This window comes from Colletotrichum tamarilloi, assembly GCF_030869305.1.
Source record: "Colletotrichum tamarilloi strain Tom-12 chromosome Unknown Scaffold_24.1, whole genome shotgun sequence".
Taxonomy (NCBI): Eukaryota; Fungi; Ascomycota; class Sordariomycetes; order Glomerellales; family Glomerellaceae; genus Colletotrichum; species Colletotrichum tamarilloi.
Genome location: NW_026849407.1, coordinates 89,503 through 112,758, shown reverse-complemented (window position 1 = coordinate 112,758; position 23,256 = coordinate 89,503). Strand labels below are relative to the sequence as shown.

Genomic DNA, 23,256 nt, shown 5'->3' with positions numbered 1-23,256 from the left:
TCACGTTAAAAAGTAAGATGTCTCGTCACGTATGAGTGTCTCGTTGCATTGTACAATTCTTCCACAATAGGCTGGGTATCTTTTTGTTTACTTCTCATCTCTCAACATAACTTAGGCACGCAGAACACCGGCATCAACCAAGGCACCCCAACGAGCAGGCAGCCCCTTGGCCACATCCTCGGCCGTCGACCCGTTCTCGGCCTTGAGCGCGCGAATGTCCTCGCCCACATCGTTGGTCAACCTCACAATCTGCAGCCCTTCAGCCGCCTGCCGCGCCGCAGCGGGGAACACGTCCGTCGGCAACCGCGACGCGATCCACAGAAGCAACCAGACCACCTCCTCCTGCGCCTTTTCCACCGCGACGTGTAGGGCGCTCTTCCCTCCAGCGAGAGGGTCCTGGTAGCGGATCAGCTGGCCGAGCGCGGCGACGTCGCCTGCGAGTTCCTCGTTTGCGTCCTGGAGGAGGGTGACGATGCCTTCGACGTCGCCCTCCGAGCACATGAGGTGGTATGCGCGGGCGGGGCGGGCTTCTGGGTTGGAGGCGAGGTAGGCTTCTTCGGTGATGGTGGGGAGGATGTTGAGGCTGTCTTGGAGGCCGCCTTCGTTTACGTAGCGGGTTAGGATTGCGGGTTCGCCTGTGGGTGTTTGGGTTGGGAGGTAGGTTGTGCAAGAGGGGCAGGTTAGGGAGAGGGCTGTCTGTTCGGATTGGTCTAGGAGGCATTGCCTGATTTTGTTAGCTGGTGTTCGAATGGGATGAGAGGGGTGAGCAAAGTGGGTGAGGCGGAGGGATGTACCAGTGAAAGTGGCAGCCGCAGGGGAGCTCGAGATCATCGGGGACGTTCTGGGGCTCGTCGCCGGTTTGGTTGTCTTCGTCTTCGCTGTCTGGGTCGATTGTGATGATGAGGGGGTCCTCGCAGGCTTTGCATACGGCTGCCATGGCGAATGTGGATGGCGGGGGTGAGAAGCAGAGAGGTGATAATCCGGTTCTGTGGTATTAGAGCGTCCAAGCCACAGACGGGTGTTCTAAGAGTGGTGGAGGAGATAACGACGAAGTTGAGGTGAGATTCCTTTGGTCGCGATGAGGGTATCGCCACGGAGGATCAGAAAATTCGAGGTGGGGGGGGATTCGGTGCGGGGACTGTGCTCAGATTAGGGAAGCACTGTACTTGGTCAGGAGTTTGCTACAAGCAACACAGTGCATCTTTTAACCAGTGCTTTACCAGTAATGTGCCGGGATCATGATGCATATCTTGGTCAAACTTCCCTGAACCTAGTCGTTCCAGAAAATTGCCTAGAGCGGCCTACGGGCAGATTGACGGTTGGCAATCTATTTCAAGGCTAGGCAGGTCTGGAGAACACTTTGGGCGCTTAGGCATTCATGGGCTAGGGAGTAAGGGGGCGTCTAGCTGCTTGAACTGTGCAAGTGGGCAGCAGCATAAACGGAGCGGGAGATCGATCATCGGGCCTTGCGCAGGGCGAGGTTATTTCGAGATCTTGGGTATTACTGCAATAGCCCTTTATGCCTCATGAGACCTTCCAGGCTGCTTTACATAAGTATCATGCAGGGGAAACCATATGAGGCGAACCACGTCAAAGAGAAAGAAGAAAAAAAGCTGATGGCTGGCGGTCCGGAAGACTCTCGCGGACAGCCAGGTCTGGAGGTCTCGTTTCCGCGTCCGTCCCCGTGATGGAGAGCCGAGAGCGTCGTGGACGTGCAGAACATGTGTTGTGGTGCCTGGCGAGCCACGCGTGCACGTCGTCGTAGATTCTCCCGGTGATGACTCGACGTCTTGGCTAGACTTCATCTCACGTAGTGTAGCGGCAAGTAGGTATCATGAATCGGGAATGAGGCAAATATGGCAAACGGCAGCCTGAGATTGTCGTACGCTGGCTTACACAAGTAGTCGTAGGCGAAACGAGAGCGAGCTTGCCTTACGCAAGCCGTTGTGGCTGGTGGCCGTTGGTCGTCGGGTACCTCGGGCGTCTGCTTGGATACGCGGAAGGGTAGAGTACACTAGGTCTCACGGGTACCCGACTTGTCCGAATCCAAACAGGCTTCCTGCGGTTACTCACCTACCTTAAGGTGCTAAAGCAAGGGAGGTACCGCGTTTCTCGCATTGATTTGGGTGGCAGGTCGAGGTACCTTACCTCAGCTTGCTTCAGATGTGAGCACTGAGGAATTGGGATGTACCTCTCGCCCCAGTTTGGGCTATCGGGTACCTATGGGTCCATCACTCTGCTTGAGCGGCTTGCCTCACTCCTAGAAGATGAGGTTTGGCAATGTCCACGGGTACGGCAAGGCAATAGTCCAGGCTCTGCTAGACCACGTGCTGAACATTGCTTCGCTTCACCAGCGTCGCGTTGGGTACCTAGTGTACTCCGTAAGGTAAGGTAGAGGCAGAGTCAAGTGTCGCATTGCAATGTAAGGCAGCCAAAGTCGAGAGCAAGAGGTGTCTTAGGTAATCGAGGCGATGGCTGTACAATTACATCAATGGCCCCTCCCCGCCCCCGCCATCGAACTGGGAGAAAAAAGGTACCTACCTACGTAAGTCTCGCACATTCCATCCGGCCCCCATTGCCCCCTCTTCCCCCCTCTTCGAAGTACCTCACACGCTCACAAAGTCACCTTTCCGCCTTAACACGCGCATTTCGTACCTCGTCGCGGCATAGCGCAGCACAGCATTTTGCACAGCCAGCCCCATTGCGAGCATACCTATTTTACCTTGCACAGTACCTATACCTTGGTCGTACGGGTACCATACTTACAGTACCTGCTTACCTTGTGCCTACTTCCATTACCTGAACAACCCTCTCCTGGGCCTTTAACCTGCTTGATTTCTTGACCTGGGTACCAACAAGTACAACCTTGCTTAGCCCCGGTTGACCATCGACATCATCACCCTCCTCCCTCTGGTTTATTCAACTTGTTTGTTACATACACTTTTTTCTCGAAATACAACACCGACAACATAAACAAACCACGACTGCTTAAGCCAAATCCAACACCTCGAATGCCCTACACACCAAGGAATTTAGATAGCAGGACCTAGAGGTACTGCGCCTACGGATACAAAGGACCAACCTCCGTCAACGTCCGTGCGTTCCGGAGCTTCCTGCGCATCTGCCACTCCCGCTTGGTCCCTGATCAAGTCAAGTGCTTCCAACCTGCTCCTCCGCGCCGAGCGCATTACCCAGAGAGACTCCCGTCATCCTCTTCTCTCCACCGTCCACCAACCTCACCAGCGGCCTCGCTACCCTCAACCTGCCGTCTCCCTCAATCGTTCGTCTCCTTTCCCGCGACACGCCCAGAGACGACCACAACCATGAACGTTCTCAAGCTTCAGAGGTGCGCACACACTCAATCGCATTCCCTGCCCCGCACCGCTGCGAGTGATTCACTCCCGCCAGCATTGCTCAGGGGCTCTGCTTTGCTCTAACCTCTACGTCTCGTCTGCCGTCACTAACCAAGCATTCACCCACAGGAAGTATCCTCAATTCCCGCAAAACGAAATCTTTGGTCTCAGCGACGCATTCCGCAAGCTCGACATTGACGAAAAGGGCTACGTTGACGAGGCCACTGCCATCAAGGCCACCCAGCAGAGCGAGCGCCAGCCCTACGATGTCGTACGACAGGCTCTGAAGGAGGTCGATCTTGACTCCTCCCGCAGAGTCGAGCTCGAGGACTATGTTGCCGTATGTTTGAATGGAATCCTGCTATCCATCGCCCTCCAAGTAATGCTAACAACACACCTACAGCTCATTGCGAAGCTCCGCGAGTCCTCTCCTGCTCAGAAACGCATGTCGACCGGTCCCGGTGGTGGTACCGGCGCATCCATTGTCGCGCAAGCAACCGGAGGCATGGGTCACTCTTCAAAGTCGAGCATCGGCAAGATTCACGTCCAGGGCTCCAATGCCAACGTCACCCATACCATCAACGAAGATGAGCGCACCGAGTTCACCCGTCACATCAACGCCGTCTTGGCCGGTGACGCAGATATTGGAAGCCGTCTTCCCTTCCCTACTGACACCTTTGAAATGTTTGACGAGTGCAAGGATGGTTTGGTCTTGGCCAAGCTCATCAACGACAGTGTCGCCGACACCATTGACGAGCGTGTTCTGAACCGACCCAAGAACAAGAAGCAGCTCAACGCTTTCCAGATGACGGAGAACAACAACATCGTCATTGAGTCGTCCAAGGGTATCGGTCTGTCCGTTGTCAACATTGGCAGTGGTGATATCATTGAGGGCAGAGAGCACTTGATTCTCGGTCTGATTTGGCAAATCATCCGCCGTGGTCTTTTGAGCAAGATTGACATTAAGCTGCACCCCGAACTCTACCGCTTGTTGGAGGACGACGAGACCCTCGAGCAGTTCCTGAGACTTCCCCCCGAACAGATTCTTCTCAGATGGTTCAACTACCACCTCAAGGCCGCTGGCTGGAACAGACGGTAAACACTGAGCCATGAAATCAATGCTAGAAGCATGCTAACTTGCGCAGGGTGAACAACTTCTCTAGTGATATTAAGGACGGCGAGAACTACACTGTACTCTTGGCACAGATCGGCTCCGAATATGGCGCGACGAGAGCCCCTCTTCAAACACGAGACCTTCATCAGCGCGCCGAGGAGATTCTGCAAACCGCCGACAACATGGGCTGTCGCAAGTTCCTTACCCCGTCATCTCTGGTCGCTGGTAACCCCAAGCTGAACTTGGCTTTCGTTGCCAACCTGTTCAACACCCACCCCGCGCTTGACCCCATCACCGAGGAGGAGAAGCTCGAGGTTGAAGACTTTGATGCCGAAGGAGAGAGAGAAGCCCGCGTATTTACTCTGTGGCTCAACAGTTTGGATGTGCAGCCTGCTGTGCAATCCTTCTTTGACGATTTGCGCGACGGCACGGTGCTTCTGCAGGCGTACGACAAGGTTATCAAGGGATCCGTCAACTGGCGTCATGTGAACAAGCCACCGGCGCACGGCGGAGAGATGTTGCGGTTCAAGGCGGTTGAGAACACAAACTACGCGATCGAGCTCGGCAAGCAGAACCGTTTCTCGCTTGTGGGCGTCCAGGGTGCAGACATCACCGACGGTCAACGGACCTTGACTCTTGGCCTGGTGTGGCAATTGATGCGCAGAGACATTACCGTCACTCTGTCAACACTGGCGCAGCGTCTTGGCAAGAAGGAGATCACGGACTCGGAGATGGTCAAATGGGCCAATGACATGTCTCGCAAGGGCGGCAAGTCATCTGCCATCCGATCCTTCAAGGATCCCTCCATCGGCACCGGTGTGTTTTTGCTGGACGTGCTCAGCGGTATGAAGAGCAGCTACGTCGACTACGACCTCGTCACCCCCGGCCAGACGGACGACGACGCCTACCTCAACGCCAAGCTCAGCATTTCCATTGCGAGAAAGATGGGCGCCACTATTTGGCTGGTGCCCGAGGATATTTGCCAGATTCGCAGTCGCCTGGTGACCACCTTTATCGGTTCTCTCATGGCCACGGCAGAGAAGCAGGGACTGTGAAACGATGCGTCTTGACGAACGAAACTTGTTCTCTCCTTCTCTCTCTTTCTCCCACGCTCGATGTTTCTTGTCTATGAGGATAGAAAAAGGCCAAAACTGCGGCGAGGCTTTGATTGTTTGTTTTTAGTTGGATGAATCCATTACGAATACCACAGACTTTTGTAGAATTGGGCCAAATGTGACTTCTCATGTCTTGTGCATGTATTCTTATGACGTATACGCGGTAAGGTTTGGCTTCCTTGATCATCAAACAGTGACCATCCGTGTATTCGTGCAATCGTTTCAGACGCACTCCTATTTGGACTTCAAGGTAATGGTTTGTCATTGTACAGATCACCAGCCTCGCGGCAACTTGTTTACACGTAACATCACAGTATAAGGTACAGGCTACACAGCAGACTCGGCCCCGTAAAAATGCCAAACCAAAAGATGACGTTCCCCAGCACCTTGCGATCCCTCATCCACCTCGTCCGGCTTAGTTGGACAAGCTATACGCAGTCAGCACCCATGTCATTTCCAGACATGTAAACATGATCAAGTAACTGGCAACGATGTGGAAAATAGGGAAAACATATCGAGGGCCGACGTACCGGCAGCTGACACATTTGCAGGAACAGGAGGTAGCCCCTCAGCTTCTTGAACAGACACCACATGACGAGCTCGTGGACGCAGGCGGAGAGGAAGAAGGTGATGAGGGTCGCCGTGTGGCGGTTTACTTTCATGGAGGAGATTGAGCTGTGGTAGACGTGTCGGAGGAGGAAGTTGTGGACGGGGCTGTTGGGTTGCGTTAGCATTCATTCGTCTTTGTGTTGTCTTTTGGATGGGGTAGACGGTGATGCTTACCGGTTCCAGTCGCGGGCGAATTGATCCCATGAGACTGTTGTCACGTCAGTAAGTTTAGGAGTTTCGAGCAAAGGGGGGAGGGCAGACGGACCGCTGTTCCACCACGCGTCGTAGAAGCTTCTGTCGGCAAAGTAGGTGAGTTCCGCGAGGGTGTTGAGGACGGTTTCCCAGATGAGGTACCATGCCATCTTGCGTTTGTCGTTAGTTCTCGTCTCCAAGGGGGGACGTTGTGGGGAACATGGTCTTGACTCACCATGTACTCCATCATAAAGGGGAAGATGAGATCACTGAGCATCCAGGGGAAGTAGCGGAAGCGCTCGGCCAGAGGCATGCCCGCCTCCTTCATGGCAATGGTTTGCATGACTACGGGGTCTGGCGGGCGTGTTAGTAACGGAGTCGACAGCATGATGAGAGAACACCGAAGTGTTCAAAAAGACACGAGGACTTACAGATAAAAGCCTGTGACACCATAATCATGACGAGAATGATGCCAAACGTGGCCGCCGTCTTCTCGGCAACGTAGTACCAGTCAATCGACTCGGAACGCGGGTACTCGAGCTCGTACACGACGGTCGGGAGAACAATGTACTCGTAGTGGTTCGCGAGCGAGAGGTTATTGGGGTACGCCCGGACAACGCTCGTCGCCTGACCCCGGAGCTCGTCCGTGATGCCGTCAATCTCCCACCGGATGATGCGCTCAAAGACCCGGACCTGGTCTGCGTCGAGGGGCTGTCCGGACTCGATGGCACGGGCGATGCGGTCCAGATCCGTCAGCTGGTGCTGCTCGTCGTCGCCGCCGCCGCCATCCTTTGCATGCGATTGGGACTGAGCCTGCGCCTGCGCCTGGGCGATGGACTGCCTTCGCCCGTGCATCTCGGCCGCGGAGGGCGGGTTGGCGAGGTGGGAGACGGAGACGGTCGAGGCCGAGGGGGTGGTGGAGGAGGGGAACTCGGTGGGCGCGACGTGCTCCAGCTTCTTGAGTTTGGAGAGGAGGTACTTGCGCTTCTTGTAGGCGGACGAGAGGTAGCCGTTGTAGAAGGCGTACGAGTGCTGCTTCATGAGCATGACGATGCCGTGCAGGACGAAGAAGACGGTGTGCGTCCAGGGCCAGTCGCGGATCAGCGTAAGGCCTATGACGCCGCCGATGAAGGCCGACTGCCAGATCTGGTGGACTGTGAGAATCCTGTCTGCTTTCAAGGTATGGTGTTCACTTACGTTCTGGATAATCCAGCCTGACCTGTCCCAGTCAACGTAGCCGGCAAAGACCAACCGCTGCAATACCCAGCTGACGCCCGTGATGGCGCACAGGACGCCGTCGGAGGCAAGGAGCACGACGACGTCGCGGCGGAACATGGTCTTCATAATCTCGTTTGTGCCCAAGGGGTTCCCCGTCGCCCGCCAGTTTGTAGCGGCGATCCTGGTGACGAACAGCGCGACGGCCAGCCAAAAGAGCGTATAGAAGCCGTGAAAGGGGCTGTTGGCCGTGTTTACGTTTTGCCGGTCAAACGTGGAAAATTGCCGTGTGAAGACGAGGTCGCTGAACTTGCCGGCTCGGCGTGGTCTCCTTGGGTCTTTTTCCTGTCATTGTGTTAGTTGGTCATTACATGGTTTGCGTGAGCGACCTACCCTCTCTAGACCCCGTTTGAGAACATCCCGCAACTCACGGTCATCCGGAGACAACACGTATGTCTTGAGACGACCGGATCCATCGCGGAGGGGCTCATCGTCGATGCTCGAGGTTTCTGATAGCGTCGATCCGTCTAGTGAGAGCTTCCTCTCACGGTTTGAAGAGTTCTTGAGAGGTGATGCGCCGGGACGAACCGGTGCTCGTCCTTTGCGCGGCCTCGCTGACAACTTCGGGTCATCGTAATCCTCTTCGCTTGGGCTCTCGGAAGGCGTCGCCGATGCTGCCCGGCCCGTAGCCCGTAATGCATCCCGGAGTGAACGGGGCTCCCGGGACGCGGCCAATGAGGTTGTCATTTGGCCGTTCTTTGGTGTGTGTCTTTGCACGGTCGGTATCCCAGAGGATACTACTGCCAGATCATGCAAAGAATCTGGCTCACTTGAGACGAAATAAGCGCCGTGCGGTGATGCGCTTCAAGGCGATGTCGTCTGGAGAGTATAAAGCAGAAGCTCAAACTCAAATGAATTGGCAAAAGATGATTGTGTATATGAGTTGACGGCGTCACGGTCCAAAGTCGATGTAACGACACAGCCGAGGACCCAAGAACCCGGAAGCCAGTCGACTCGCGCGACTGGGATGCGAGTCCGAGTGATGGACGATACGGGTACAGAGGAGGTTTGATAATGACTCGGCGCGAGTACGAGAGTACGAACTGTTTCCCCAAAAACGGTTTGATGGAAAATGGGTGCCAAGCAAGCACAACAGATGGTAGTAAACTGAGAAAGGATGAAACACGAAGACGAGTAGAGAACTAAGACGAATTGGCGGGCAATGATATAAGACCAGCTCCCCGCCAAGTGATGGATTCTACGGGCCTACCGGACTCAGATGTCAGTCGTGGCGGATCATAGACGCCTCTGCCGAGCTACTACTCCATGGCTGACACGGATGCGAGAGAGACAGAGATGATCTGAGATTGTAGGACAAAGGCGTTGGCAGGAGGCTCAAGGTCGGCCGAGGTCCCCGGTGAGTTTCCTTGCAGTCATTGCCGACGTGACACCACAGCTTTGCGGCTCACGGATGGTACGATGAGGAAGAAACAAGCCCGAAGATTGCGAGGTTTTCGTTGGGGAGCTATAGTCTATCAATCCCGCTTATCCCGCCCCAGGACAGGGAGCCGGGAACCTACAGTAGGAGGCGACATCATGTGGGTGGTGCATGTGGACTCCGACGAAGTCAGGTAAAGTATAAAAATAAGATAACAGATGCAGCGCGTGGGAAAAGACGGAATGAAATGGTGGTCCTCGCCATCCAGAGCACAGGCGACCCCAGTTGATGAGTTGTTCGTTTGACGAATAATAAGCCCGATCAAGGGGGTTTTGGTGAATAGGATCCCCGTACTCCGTACAGTATCGCATAACACGTGAAAAGGGGAGACTACTGGTAGATGATTGTATGCCAAGGTAAGACACTGGTCTACCCCGAATGTCTCTGGTTGTTGCCTCGATTGTAGTGTTTGGCTAGGTAGATGCCGGAGAAGAAGTCGCGGTCTTCTTGTTCGGCCTTTGACGTATTTGTGCAGATGGAATAGTTGAGTAGTAAAGATTGAGTGAGCAGCTGGGAGAAGTGTCTCCTTGAAGGGGCATGTCGCATCCGAGGAGAAGGCATATACACGTTGTCCATGATCTATAGTGGAAAGTGGTATGTACTCTGTCTTCTCATTGGCAGTTCTCTAACGAGAAGCTGTCGCATCGTGTGGCCGGAAGCGGAGAGACAGAAACACACTCGCATCCGGGCACAGGCCGAGTTGCCCCGTCGGTGCGTTGTCTAGTGTTTTTGGCCGGAGGATGGTGAACATCGATGCACTCTGTAGATGTTTTGCTACGTTTAATTCTCGAACTGCTATAAACCTTTGGTGGTAGGCAGGAGCTTCGGCAACTCACGGTGAGCGTGTTGGGTCACCTTGGTCACCTTGGAATGTTTGCAAAATAGATTTCCTGTCCTGGTGTGCAATGACATCACTCGCACCCGAAGGGGCCGGGTGTACCTGACCTCTCCGTTTCTGGTTAGCTTGAGCAAGGTAGGTACTTCGTCCCTTACCTTCCATTGCTTCTGAGGTGCTGTGGGTGCTTGCTGAAACAGTGTCGCAGTGGGCGGGAGGCACCTGCCAGCGCATCGCGTTTCGACCTCCCCTGGCCTTCTGGAAGGAGCCACACAGCAACAGACTGTCACTGACTAAGGTACCTGGAGCAATGAATGGGAGGCAGGAGGCCCCAGCGGTGACTGCTCCTTACAAAACACCCGCCAAACACCTGATGCGGACTACTTTACGTAAGCTTTTCCAGCTCCGAGCGCGGTGCCAACAGAGCAACTGACGTCCTTCCACGTCGTTTTGAGGTGGCACTGCTCCACCGGTACGTACCTCCAAGCTCGTTTCCGTCAGGCACTCCGTACTCCGTACGCCAAAATCTTTTTGATGCGCCAGGGCCGATCCGAGCGACCTCACACTTCCTCTCCTCCTCCTCCTCCGACCACTCTCATCACCAAACCACCAACGCGCATCTTCTTCCACCTTCTCCCCCATCGCGAGGCTCTGCTCCATCAGAACCCCGTTCTTCGTTTCAATCTCCATCGCGAGACACACACTTCTCTCTTCTCTACCCTCACATTTCTTTCAGTTTCTTTCAGCCAAAAAGTCAGCATCACCAACATCATGTCGCGCGGTGGCACCACCTTGTACGTGACTGGCTTCAGCCACGGCACTCGCGCCCGAGACCTCGCCTACGAATTCGAACGGTATGTCAACTGAATATCAGAAACTCCCACGTCGATGCCTCCGTCCGTCCTGTTTTCCTCCCGGCACGCGAGAGCCTTCCGAGATTTCCGATCATCTCTCCTTCCCTCGCTGCTCCCCGCCCACGCCTCCGTATTCGTCCTCCGCCCGTCCTCCCGCTCTCGCATTCGCTGCTCTCAGCCTCATGCATCAACCCAAAGATGCCTCCCTCGCCCGTCCTACGTTTCCCCGTCGATACGTCCTGTCTTCGTTCGCTTGGGCTGCCTCCTCCCAACCCACCGCCCGTTGTCCGCGCCGCTGTGGCCTGCCAACGCTCCGTGGCGCACCGAACACAATACAGCTTCCTTTTGCTGCGCCGACGACGGCCGACGTTTGGTCTATATCGGATCAAACGGACAACCTCATGTATGTATCTACGTGCTGACGTTCTGACTCGAATATAGCTATGGACACCTTGTCCGATGCGACATCCCTGCTCCTCGCTCGGCATCCAGCAGACTGTGGGTTCACTCTCCTCTCGCGTATCCGCACAGATCCGAATAAAGACTGACACCATGCCAGGTTTGCCTTTGTCGAGTACGAGGACCGTCGCGATGCTGACGATGCTTATCATGAGATGCACAACAAGCGCATCGGTCGCGACGACATCCTGAAGATTGAGGTAAGGCGGTACGAGACGCAGCCTTGAGGGACGTTTGCTGATACGCTACAGTGGGCTCGCACCCCTCCTTCCGCCTCATGGCGCTTCGACTCCGGCCGTGACCGTGAGCGCGCTCCTCGCCGCTCCTCTCCCCGTCGTGGCCGCTCGCCTTCTCCTCGTCGCAGCACCCGCGACTACTCTCCCAGAAAGGACGACCGCCGGGACCGCGACCGCGACTATGACCGTGGCGACAGACGCGACACCCGCGACCGTTCCCGCAGCCCTGACCGACGGTGTGTTGACTCTCCTAGATCTTTCAAGAACTCTCCCAAAGAATCCCCCCTGGGCCAAGGGCCCCTCAGAAATGCCGAATTTGAACTAGTGATCCTGACTGGTCAGAAGTGATCGAGACGCCAAGGAAGACCGCGAAGACCGGGAACCCCGTGAGAACGGTACCAACGGTGACGATAGAAAGGGTACGTAAACCGGCGACTAGGTGTGCATTGGGCTGCATAGTAAGCTAACACTCGACAACAGCACTGGACAGCCCTCCCCCTGCCCATGACGACCTGGACGTTGCTGCGGAGTGATAAGTATACCTGGCAATCTTTCTTGTCGGGTTGTGCGCGGCTGTGCCAAAAGTTTTTCTGATTTCTCACCCGGTTCTCCTCTCTCTCTCTCACACACCATCTGAATCCTGGATCTGTAAAGTGTCCTCACCTTCTGGGAGATATTTAGTCTCGATGCGACCGGTCCGGCTTCTTCGAGTTCAGCACACGACACCCCGGGCTGTCCGATGTTGGCAGCATCCGAGTCACCAGACATACCTATCCAGACTCGATATCGGCGGGACATACGTTTCGGAAACGAACGCGAAACGGCGCGAAATTATTGGCGAGGCGGTCTTTTGAAAGCATTACCCCCTAGTAGTTAGAAATTGACATGTAGGTTTTTTACAGCAGCCTCCAGATCTGGCCTGATGGCTTAATTTGAAGCTCTTTGACACAATTGAGCTCAGAGTTGACTGGGTTTTGATTTGGTGATAATCCGGCCATGACCCTGATCTGTTTTGGATCGTGTAGCAACCAACCACATACGTTGGTCAGGGAAAACTCCCTCTAGAGCAACGTCTAGTCAAGCAGTCCACGTGTTTATGGTTGCTAAAGCAATTCCTGCGTTATTGAAGCAGTTTGTAAAAAATATAGCCTGCCGTCTCTGCCTGTTGGGGGCTTTGAAGGTTGTAAAAGGTGTGAAAACGCAACTGGTTGAAATCATCCACAGAAAGACATTGAAGCGTAAGGTAGGCAACATACCCTGTGACTTTAGGTAAGGGTTACTAAACCATTGGCTAAAGGTATTATGTTTAAAGTACTCTGAGAAAACCGAATTGCTACTACCCAAACCCAGCTGCATATTTTGATCACCCATGTACCTAGGTAGTACATATCTCAGGTTGCTTTGCGATAGCGAGCTGCTTGTTATTTGCTTGCTAAACGACAACACAGCAAATAGAACGTTCCGTGATGCAATGCGGGGAAAGCTGGAGGAGGGCGGGGTGATCTCCGAAGACTAAGGCAGGTAGTTGGGTGTTGATAGGGAGGATCCGGAGGGTCGGGGTGCCGAAGGGAGGGTTTCTCGGCAAACTCGCGCTGATGTGACCCGGACGCCGCCGAGATGGATGAGGGGAGAAAATGGAGGCACTGCCGGACCTGGGTCTCGGGATTGGCGGTAGTCGCTTGGGATAGTTTGCCCAGGCAGGATTGGCGGTGTTGAACAGTGTTTGGCAACCTGGGTGAGAATTGCAGCAACACCAAATCCTGGCTGAACTGTGCCGATGGGATGTGGCTATACCTGTTCTATCACTGTGAGTGCGAGATGAGATATCATGAGTTCCCGGATACCAAGATTCTCAATGTGGTCATGTGTTCTTGCGAGCCTGTACCGTATTCTTTTCACATACGGAAGCTGGCTACCCCATTTTCCCCCAGATTGTCGTCATGGGAGTGGAGTTCAAAGCGAGGAGAGCAACAAGGCCGGAGAGCCCTCCATCCACTCAGCGGAAGCAAGATTGTGATTTCAAGAAGAGAGGAAGTTACCAACTGAAATTGAGCTGTTCCGGCAGCTGCATCATTTTCCGGTTTGATTGTTAACGGGTGGTATCAGCGGATAAAGGGTAAGCCGGGGTTGGTTTCCAGTCTTCAGGTTACAAGAAGCAGCCGCCTCAAGAGGGACAGGTAGAGGTACCAGGCGAGATGTACACATCCCGAGGTTCCTCAGCTGTGGTGACCAACGGACACTTTCCGTGCCCAGAGCCGGCGGGTGAGCCACAGCCGCTGTGGCCCGCGGGGTCCCCTAGAGACTGTCCGCCTTGGGCTGATTGAAGTGCTGTCAACTGCCCTGTAGCCCTCAAATTTGGAGCCAGTTACATCATCGCAAGTACCCCAAGTACTTCGTCGAGGTCCCAAGCAGCCACTTTCCATCTTCCGCCTGGGAGGGAGCTGAAATTCGATCTGCGTCGTTGGGATCTGGTCACTGCGTCCGCCCCTTCACAACCAGCTAATTCGTTCCTCGCGACCTCCAGCTCTTCCTCACACCTCGCCCCTCGACGACCTGTCACCGCATCCAAAGACCAAGGACCAAAGGTCTCGGCGCAAAAGCTCCAAGCTTGTCGAGGCTCTGCTCCTACACATCGCGCGCCTTTTGTCAATTACGCCGGCCCCCCTCACCCTCCGTCTCGTCGCTATTCTTTCCTGTCCCCGTCGACCGAACCGACTCTGTTAATACTCGACCTCAACCTCTGCCCGTCCCGACCAAAGGGTTTCTTGCTCGCACATCCCTCGAAACGATCCTCGTCTGCTTCGTGCCAAATCATCAATTCGTCGAGCACTCGTTTACCCTCGTCAACCGAATCGAAGCGCCCTGCCCCTGCCATACCTTCTTGTCATTGTCAGCTTAGCCGCGGCACATGCGAAATACCCTCGTCCAAACCCAGCAACCAGAAAAACCCGCGATACCCACGACCACCGCCTAGCCGCACCAGCTCGCGGCCACGAGTCACCTTTGATGCTCGAATCCTTCTCCTCTCCATCTACTGTCCGCTCGATTATGCCTTCGTCGTCGTTACCACTCTTCTCTTAGAATACCTGAATCTCTTTTTCTTTGGACTTTTTGGGTCATTCTTTTTCCCCTCGAGCATACTTTTCCCCCTCGGCGCTCCTTCTCGTTCCTCCAGAAAGTCGCAAACCTCATCGAGTACTACGAGATCCTTCCCCCTCCCGCCCTCAACAGTCTTAAATGCAAGCACAGTCATAGCAACCAGGTGGCTTCGGAGGTTCAGCAGTGTGGTCGTCAATCACGAGTTTTGCGCTTGCAATAACACGCACACATCCATCCGCACTGCTCCTTGACCAGAGTCTGAAGTCATGTCGCCTGTAAGTGCTGCCCGTTCTCAGCTGCTGCATTTGCAAGCATCCTTCCTGCCCTGCTACATCGCTCTGCCCGGCCATCTACCAAGTTTTGTCTGCAGCAAGTCAAAGGTTTGCTGACATCCAGTCTACACTGGCAGTCTCTCAATGATGCGGCGGTTCCTGCTGCTGCTCCGGGCCCAGCTCCGGAACCGGTCAAGTACCTCTGGTTTCGCGATACCTTTTCCCAGCCCGTCGTTGCCGCCTTCTGCGCTGGCGGTGTTGCTGGTGCCGTCTCTCGAACCGTCGTCTCCCCCCTCGAGCGCCTCAAGATCCTGTTCCAGGTCCAGAGCGTAGGACGCGATGCCTACAAGCTGTCTGTAGGCCAAGGTCTGGCCAAGATGTGGAGGGAAGAAGGCTGGAGAGGCTTCATGGCTGGCAATGGCACCAATTGTGTGCGCATTGTGCCGTACTCTGCCGTTCAGTTCGGCAGTTACAACTTTTACAAGCGGGTGAGTACCACGCGCCTTTGACCACCTTGTGCTGGGTCGGAAGTGTGGCTCACATGAGCCGCTGCAAAGAACCAAGGCTAACGCGGCACGACTCACAGAACTTCTTTGAGTCTTCTCCCGGCGCAGACCTCTCTCCTCTCGCCCGTCTGACGTGTGGTGGTATCGCTGGTATCACTTCCGTCTTCTGCACATATCCTCTCGACATTGTTCGCACTCGACTGTCTATCCAGACTGCTTCCTTTGCAGAGCTAGGCCCTAGGGCCGAGAAGCTCCCGGGCATGTGGACTGTCATGGGCACCATGTACAAGACGGAGGGCGGTATCTCTGCCCTGTACCGTGGCATCATCCCCACCGTTGCTGGTGTTGCCCCCTACGTACGTGGTTCCCCTGTCTCGAGATGAAATTGGTCCTAGACTCTAACTTGACGACACAGGTCGGCCTCAACTTCATGGTCTACGAGTATGTACGCAAGTACCTAACCCCCGAGGGTGACAAGAACCCCAGCGCCGTCAGGAAGCTGCTTGCTGGTGCCATCTCTGGAGCTGTCGCTCAGACCTGCACCTATCCCTTGTGAGTCGACATGGCTGACATGAGTTATCATTTGTCTTGCTAACAGATGTAGCGACGTTCTTCGCCGAAGATTCCAGATCAACACCATGACGGGCATGGGCTACCAGTACAAGGGCATTACTGACGCTATCCGGGTCATCATTACTCAGGAGGGCGTCAAGGGCCTGTACAAGGGCATCGTCCCTAATCTTCTCAAGGTTGCGCCGAGCATGGCATCCAGCTGGCTCAGTTTTGAGCTGTCACGCGACTTCTTGGTCTCTCTCAGGCCTGATGGTGACGGCGAGGCTGCTCTCTGAGATGAGATGTAGCTCACATTACTTTACTTACATCCGATTGGACTCGTCAAGGGGACCTTCGGTATGAGGATTCCAACGATCACCAGGGTCAACGGAATGCCTTTATTAGACGGTGGCTGGCATAACAGTCACATCGAGGCAGAGAGACTGCCTCTCCCCGGGTTGTTCCTTTCCAACCTGGCATTTCAATCACCAGTGTTTTGATAATGTATTACAACAAGACTCCAAGAGAGGCGAGGACGTCATGTGACTTTCCTGCATGGCATCATGGAAACGTGAAAACGGGCACCGCTTTCCCAGTAGGATCGATGCACAAAGAACCAAATGGGTAGACCAAGCATTAGCTCAATACAAGACATGGATCGAGCTCACAAGAGTGCCTTTTATGCTGGTGAGGTGGTAAATGCCTATACTACATCAGCTAGAGGTTAAGGATGGGAGCATCTGGGCTATTCTAAACTCTTTGTCATTCATCCCTTTGTGAAGAAATTCTCTGGTTATATCGACATGCACTGGAGTACCTCGGTCAACATTGCCTTGACCGAAAAAGAGGTCTGACCGAGACTGACCGAGGATGCAGGGGACCCTGCAGACTTTCCATAGAGTGGGTCCGTGCAGGTCCACCGTTCAACAGGAGCGCCCCTCTGGAAGAAAAGGACCCACCGGAAAATTTATTGATCCACTCGACGTTGATTTCAGTTGCCCTAAAGCCCACACAGCCCGATTTTTCCGCCTGGCGAGGAGTGCGTAATTCTAGTGTGGCCCAGCGGAAATCTTTTGAAAGTTTCTCTTTTACACCGACGACGACAACATCACGGCCGCCCATTTGACTCAATTCGCCAACTTCGGGAGTCTATCGACAAAATGGGTACGTAGGAATTTCCCATTCAAGCCTTTACATGCGAGTGGAATTGTGCAACGCGCGGTCCTTTTGTGTCTCTCTGATTGTCCTCGTCGAAATACTTGGACCTGGTGAGAGATGAATCGGATCTGCCGTTGCCTCTTCTGCGAACTTGGCGCGGCGAAAGGAAAAGGAATCCTCTCCTCACCACAAGATGATGATGCCTTCGTCTCTACTCCTGCGCTCTGCGGGGAGAAATAGATTCGTACCAGAGCTCATCGCATCGTGGTCGACGGATGATGGACTTTTCTCGCCTGCATTCAGAGCATGCTTGAACAAAAAGGCTGACGATTGGGCTCTTCACCCCCGTTTATAGGTATCGATCTCGACCGCCACCACGTGCGCAGCACGCACCGCAAGGCTCCCAAGAGCGACAATGTGTACCTCAAGCTTCTCGTGAAGCTGTACCGCTTCTTGACCCGTACGTTGACCTCGATCCAAGAACCCCGCGACGAACGAAAGAAAATCGACTAACCTTTTGCAGGTCGCACCGACTCCAACTTCAACAAGGTCATCCTGCGCCGTCTCTTCATGTCGCGCATCAACCGCCCTCCCGTCTCCATCTCCCGCATTGTCGGCAACCTGGACAAGGAGGACAAGCGCACCGTCGTCATCGTCGGAACCGTCACTGACGACAACCGTCTCCTGACCGTCCCCAAGCTGACCGTCGCTGCCCTGCGCTTCACCGCCACCGCCCGCGCTCGCATCACCGCTGCCGGCGGCGAGGCCATCACCCTCGACCAGCTCGCCCTCCGCGCCCCCACCGGTGGCAACACCCTCCTCCTTCGCGGACCCAAGAACTCCCGTGAGGCCGTCAAGCACTTCGGCATGGGTCCCCACAAGCACAAGGTACGATCATGTCGCCTGGTCCAGTGGAAATGCTACGAGAACAGTACTAACACCCTCTGCAGAAGCCCTACGTCGAGTCCAAGGGCCGCAAGTTCGAGAAGGCCCGTGGTCGCAGAAGGTCCCGCGGTTTCAAGGTCTAAGCGTTGGTGGTATTTCCCATCATTGCTTGGCTCTTTTTCACTCTGGGGTTCGGTCGTGCGTGGCCTGGTCGCGCAGGTATGGACCAGAAGCAAGAACAACGCTATCACAAGACGGGTGGCGTGGGGTTGAGATATCCCCTGCGCTTCCTGTCGTGCTTTACAGGGAACACTTTTTCTTGCATGGTATGGCGTGGTTAGGTATCCAAAAAAAAGAAGAATTGACGACTACGAAACCTTCTCTTAATGGCGTCGAATGGCATCTCTTGGGCTTGGGTTTTTTTACCACTTTCATTCTGGACTTGCCCCTCTCTGTGACTCGCATGTGTGATGCTGTGTGCGAGATGTGATTTCTACCACGTCCATACCGGTTTGTAAACCAACTGTGGTCGTAGAAGAGCAGCCTATATATCGGAGGTGAAGTCTGCTTTACCACGGACGTATGTCCCCTTCTCGCAGATAAGTACTGGACAGTACTATTGTCCCCGCCTCTCGAATCGACGACAAACTGCCATCACCAGTTCTTAACCACCTTTTTCACCCTTTCCAATTGCACTCTACCTCACCCCACGTTCTAGACTGTAGCCAGTCCCATCTACACGATGACATGAAGCCATCGCGAGAATGATCCTCGAAACAGCCAAACTCTTCGTTTGACCGCTATGACTGCTCCCAAGGCTGAATATTTCTTGTTTGTATTCACACTGTTTCACGTTTGCATACCGTAAGTCTAGACCTTGCTAAACAAAAATTGGCAAAGGCAGTAGTAGTTGTTGGGTTGCAATGATGGGGAAGAGTGGGAAGGATTTTTGACCTACAGTTTGTTCTCCAGCGTACCATTGGCCCGACTGGTTTTGATAATCTGCCAAAAGTTGGGGCGGATATACTCGAGTAGACTTCCTGTTGGTTTTAGGTGCACTGTTGATGTGAGGAGGGGCCACTCTCTCCATATTCTGCGAGAGGTGTAAATGAGGTTCCGACCTACAAGTAGCTTGGGTGGGCTACGATTATCGTCAGTATGGTCTGTAGGTGGCCCCTACGTGGGCCCATGGCCACGAGGTCGAATTGGACTTCCAATCCGACACTTGCTTACTTTAGAGGGGGAAAAAGAGACATCTGGCTCTCTACGATGGTAGAATCGCCTTATGGCTTGCAACATGTATCGCGGCCCCCAGATGCAGGAGTGAGTCAATATTGACAGAAACGAGTTCAGCTGAACCCATCCTGACCTGGATCAGTTCTCACTTACTGTAATGATCGGCAGAGTCATAGCAGAGACAGACTGGTCCCACCCCTATCTCTTGACGACGGCCGACGGGATGAAGCAGCTGGAAACAATTCATATGCATTGCCGGCAGGCAGACCTGCATATACGGCGGAATTGTATATTTTCCACCCGCTAAAGCCGGATTGCCGTCTGTAGCATGATGGTCCCCGCGAGGATCTCAGTTCTGCTTTGAGGGTGTTGAGGGGAGAGACAAAAGGCGCCTCTGGGCGTATGAAGCGTCATGAGGACTATAGGTGGCTCATATAGATCAATTGACCTCTTCGTCAACTCACGGTTCGAATCAATTACCCTGTGATACGGATACCAACAGCAAGTAATAATCGAGTGGTGCTTCTTAGCTAGTATTTGAAATGCAAGCCATGCCTTGCTCCCGAATAGCTCTCTGATAAGTAAAAGGCTCCTACCAGCAGGAAGAAAAGCAAACGGTGTCTCAAGCCAGCACTCAAGCATTGCTCTTTGAAGAAGAGCTGAAGCCGGCGTGGTCAAGATACATATGCGCCAAGAGGCTTCTTGTAGCACTCCTTGCATATATCGAAAGGGAATTCGGCTCCGCGAGAGCACAGTTGTCAGCACCTCCGCACTCGCCCGCGAATCTCGCGCGTGAGGCTGAGATTTCTGATGCGGACAACCCGACTTGCCCTAGCATACCGATAAGATTCGAGATTAGAACGGGTTTAGTGTTATCTCGAGATCATGTTGTGTCTGGATGGGTTGCATCAATCATCTCCTAGGTGAGCCAATCTACAATGTCAGCTGCGCGACAAGTCACAGATATTGATGCAATAGAGTGGCTACTGAAATCTCATGTTTTAATCACATAGTGTTCTTTTCTCTCTTCGAGTGGCCGTACAGCTAACTTGTCTCATGCAAGGCCCTCGTAATGAGGGTTCCCGGTATCTATATCTAAGGACCTGGGCTTCTTCCACCCAGCCTTCTTGCTCATACCATGCACGAGTCACCCCATTCTTCTATACTTTTGCCATGGGCACCGACATCTCCACCTGTCCACAGGACAGTAACTCGACTGACTGTCTACTTCGAACTCTGGTCCAAATTCTGAACGGATCTCAAAAGGCCGACGATGCGAAGTATGATTGGGACCCAATAACCTTTGCCTTTACTGTCATCGTTGGTGCTGTGGCGCTTTTGTTCGCTCTAGTTCCCATCGTTCAGACCATCATCGCACCTGGACAAGGGAGCAGAACGACAAATCGCCTTGCCATCGGAGAAAAGTGGTCAAAAGAGAGTTCGAGACAATGGAACTGGCGCCAGTGGACATACGAGTATACTGTCATCACTCCCATCTTCCGTATGCAGACCCTGAGGAAGTGGGTGCAGGCGGACATCGACAACATCAAAACAGTTCCCGACGAAACCAACTTTGGGAGCGACATTGACGAGATCTGCGAAGAGAGAACCAGGTGCACGGATCCAGAAAAGCACATCGCGTGTCAAAACAGCACCGACGACAAAATCACCGAGAAGGACTCTGAGGGGTTGAAAAGTGCTTTGATAACGATCCTCCGCTATTTTCTCCCAAGGCAGACCTCCGCTCATTCCGAGAACAGGCCTGCTGCAACCTGGATTGACTTCTTCCACAAAGTTGGACTGGACAGAATAGACCCTCGAGACGACTTGGGTAGACGGAAAGTCACTGCTGACTACCTACCCAGCGACCTCGTGGCCGCTCCTGCGTACGCGCAGATTGGGGTTATTGTCACAGCCGCTTCAACAACACCGGGCTGGGCGAAGTGGCCCACCGATCCATCGTCAAATTTTCCTGTGATCTTTGGTTATGGATTTCAGTTTGACTTCCGTCAACACCCAATACTTGGTGTTCTTGGAGCCTATTCGCAGTACAGCAAAAGACAGCAAGATCAAGACGATTCTCGCAACATCCCCGGTATCTTTGGACTCCAGTGGCTGTACGACAAGACCAAGGCGGGTAAGGACGCCCTTCAGAAGAAAGAGGAGAGAGAGAAGCTCTTGTCGTACCACAGCCTATCCCGTCTCAATGTGGCCATATCCCACTCACGCGCATCCATAGTGGCCGACCGGCAATCTCTTTTTAGTGCCGGGCCCAACAACCCATTGACTGTCATCAATCTGAGCACCAGCCATCACCGCGTCGAGGTATTAAGATACATGCTCAAATTGTCCGAGCAGGATATGCATTCCAGAGCACAGGGTGCCTTCATGTTGGACTATGGAGGCCTCTCCCACGAACAATACATGCCCATTGTCGGGCTGTTCCTAGCTTCCACACCACGATATGTGCCTACGTTATTCCCTACGGACTTGCTGAGCAAAAGGCCTCCTCTTACTCTTCTCGCTTTGAATGGACACTTCTGGACGAATGTCACAAGAGAAAGCGTCAAAGGAGACGACATGTCTGATTGGCCTGTGTCGCTCCAGACCTCGGACTGGGACCAAAACGTCATTCGATGGGTCAATGATGGGATGGATAAATTGGGAAGGGTCAAAGGTGAAACCCTCGAGGCAGTTTTCAAGGAGACTAAACGATCAATCATCCACCACTTGCAGTGTCAGGGAGTGGGCGCAACGAAGCCAGCTGTTGGCCTCAAGGTTGTACTTCATCTATGCATGAAGCTGCTTCACAACGACAAGACCTTTCGAACCTGGTTTTCCAAATATCATCCAGCAGTCGCGGCATACTTGAGACGCATCATTCATCTGCAACTCCAACTGCTGGATCGCTGGTTCTTGAACTCCAACCATAACACATCCTCCACTCAGTCTCGCGCAATCCGCATTTGCAACACGACTCTCGCGTTGACGCTAGCGGATGAGAAGGCACCAAAGAAAGATGATTCAACCAGTCCAGTTCCTGATGAACTGGACCAGACTGTCTGGCATCTCCACTCTAACACGCTCGAATGGATCGAAGACTTGATGAATTCCATTGGCCTCACTCCGGAGACTCTCGAGAGCACAAGAAGCGACTGGGAACCAGAAAAGAGCTCTGATGTCAAGAACCGCTCAATCCAGAACACTGGGACTCAAGAAGAAGACTCTGATGAGGTCTTAGTACCCTTGGCTGCACAGATGAAGCCGCGCGATAAAGATCTGAAGTACCTTGCAGGCGCTCATTACAACAAGAAGTGGGAGCTGTTGAATACTCATCAGATGTTAGACAGGTTGGACAAGGTGGCCTCATCCAGGGCCGACAGCTCCTATCGGAAACGGCGATTCCAGCAACGTGATGGAGGAGATGTGGCCAATGAAAAGACAACTGACGATATGATCATATTCCGCTGTATTCTTATAGCATTACTTTTCCAGACAGCCCCAGATAACGCAGCGCTCATCAAGTCGGGGGTTTGGGAACAGGTTGTGGCTATCGTCTAAGGGGCAGAGTGTTGGTTGCGACGAGCAAGGACTGAGGCCACGATACTTGTAACTCGCTGTCTACGATGGGTGTACCAAAGAGTATTGCCCAGAAAACTAGTAGAAGATAATACATAGTTTAATATGTAGACACCGTTACTGGCATCCGTTACTGTTGAGAGCTCGTTGGATATTTCCTCATTTATGACGATGATAGCTCATCAGGAGAACCTGGCAGCGCATCCGTACAAATAGTATCTATATTCTGAGTTCTACTCTCTGAATCTTACACTTAGTTATGAATTTGGTGCGTAGGTACCAAAGGAGAAAGGTATAAGTCAGTGTTTAGTCCATGAGTCTAGCTATAGATTGACGGAGCCTTAGCATCATTCCTCCGCTCATAAAGAGATCATTCGGAAACAGACTCGAATTCACCCGAGATTTATTTCCTCTTACTCCATTCTTCCAATAATGCCCCGGCTATCGGCCAATCCATCAAGAAATCAAAACACAGCCCTCACAAGATCG

At 53.6% G+C, this 23,256-nt stretch overlaps 8 protein-coding genes across 8 annotated transcripts; 5 read left to right on the top strand and 3 right to left on the bottom strand.

Annotated features, from left to right (window-relative positions):
* Positions 1-111: 111 nt before the first annotated feature.
* On the bottom strand, positions 112-937 carry CTAM01_07595 (uncharacterized protein; the record flags this gene model as incomplete). Its single annotated transcript, XM_060523617.1, has 2 exons — positions 112-724; positions 795-937. 2 exons carry the CDS (start codon positions 935-937, stop codon positions 112-114), a joined length of 756 nt encoding a protein of 251 aa, XP_060381671.1.
* A 2,386-nt stretch (positions 938-3,323) lies between these two features.
* Positions 3,324-5,522, top strand: CTAM01_07594 (uncharacterized protein; the record flags this gene model as incomplete). The annotated part of the gene is made up of 4 exons (XM_060523616.1): positions 3,324-3,346; positions 3,483-3,693; positions 3,757-4,448; positions 4,499-5,522. 4 exons carry the CDS (start codon positions 3,324-3,326, stop codon positions 5,520-5,522), a joined length of 1,950 nt encoding a protein of 649 aa, XP_060381670.1.
* Positions 5,523-5,890: 368 nt separating this feature from the next.
* CTAM01_07593 (MBOAT family protein) lies at positions 5,891-8,345 on the bottom strand (the record flags this gene model as incomplete). Its single annotated transcript, XM_060523615.1, has 8 exons — positions 5,891-6,010; positions 6,113-6,296; positions 6,366-6,399; positions 6,457-6,553; positions 6,619-6,737; positions 6,815-7,529; positions 7,581-7,943; positions 7,992-8,345. 8 exons carry the CDS (start codon positions 8,343-8,345, stop codon positions 5,891-5,893), a joined length of 1,986 nt encoding a protein of 661 aa, XP_060381669.1.
* A 2,120-nt stretch (positions 8,346-10,465) lies between these two features.
* CTAM01_07592 (uncharacterized protein) lies at positions 10,466-12,013 on the top strand (the record flags this gene model as incomplete). The annotated part of the gene is made up of 6 exons (XM_060523614.1): positions 10,466-10,785; positions 11,227-11,283; positions 11,345-11,444; positions 11,496-11,716; positions 11,826-11,899; positions 11,961-12,013. The coding sequence occupies 6 exons, from the start codon at positions 10,466-10,468 to the stop codon at positions 12,011-12,013; spliced, it is 825 nt and encodes a 274-aa protein (XP_060381668.1).
* Positions 12,014-14,845: 2,832 nt separating this feature from the next.
* On the top strand, positions 14,846-16,205 carry CTAM01_07591 (uncharacterized protein; the record flags this gene model as incomplete). The annotated part of the gene is made up of 5 exons (XM_060523613.1): positions 14,846-14,854; positions 14,989-15,339; positions 15,438-15,713; positions 15,773-15,909; positions 15,956-16,205. The coding sequence occupies 5 exons, from the start codon at positions 14,846-14,848 to the stop codon at positions 16,203-16,205; spliced, it is 1,023 nt and encodes a 340-aa protein (XP_060381667.1).
* Positions 16,206-17,069: 864 nt separating this feature from the next.
* CTAM01_07590 (eukaryotic ribosomal protein L18) lies at positions 17,070-18,095 on the top strand (the record flags this gene model as incomplete). Its single annotated transcript, XM_060523612.1, has 4 exons — positions 17,070-17,073; positions 17,423-17,527; positions 17,591-17,955; positions 18,018-18,095. 4 exons carry the CDS (start codon positions 17,070-17,072, stop codon positions 18,093-18,095), a joined length of 552 nt encoding a protein of 183 aa, XP_060381666.1.
* A 1,396-nt stretch (positions 18,096-19,491) lies between these two features.
* On the bottom strand, positions 19,492-19,908 carry CTAM01_07589 (uncharacterized protein; the record flags this gene model as incomplete). Its single annotated transcript, XM_060523611.1, has 1 exon — positions 19,492-19,908. One exon carries the CDS (start codon positions 19,906-19,908, stop codon positions 19,492-19,494), a length of 417 nt encoding a protein of 138 aa, XP_060381665.1.
* A 453-nt stretch (positions 19,909-20,361) lies between these two features.
* Positions 20,362-22,749, top strand: CTAM01_07588 (uncharacterized protein; the record flags this gene model as incomplete). The annotated part of the gene is made up of 1 exon (XM_060523610.1): positions 20,362-22,749. One exon carries the CDS (start codon positions 20,362-20,364, stop codon positions 22,747-22,749), a length of 2,388 nt encoding a protein of 795 aa, XP_060381664.1.
* Positions 22,750-23,256: the final 507 nt, after the last annotated feature.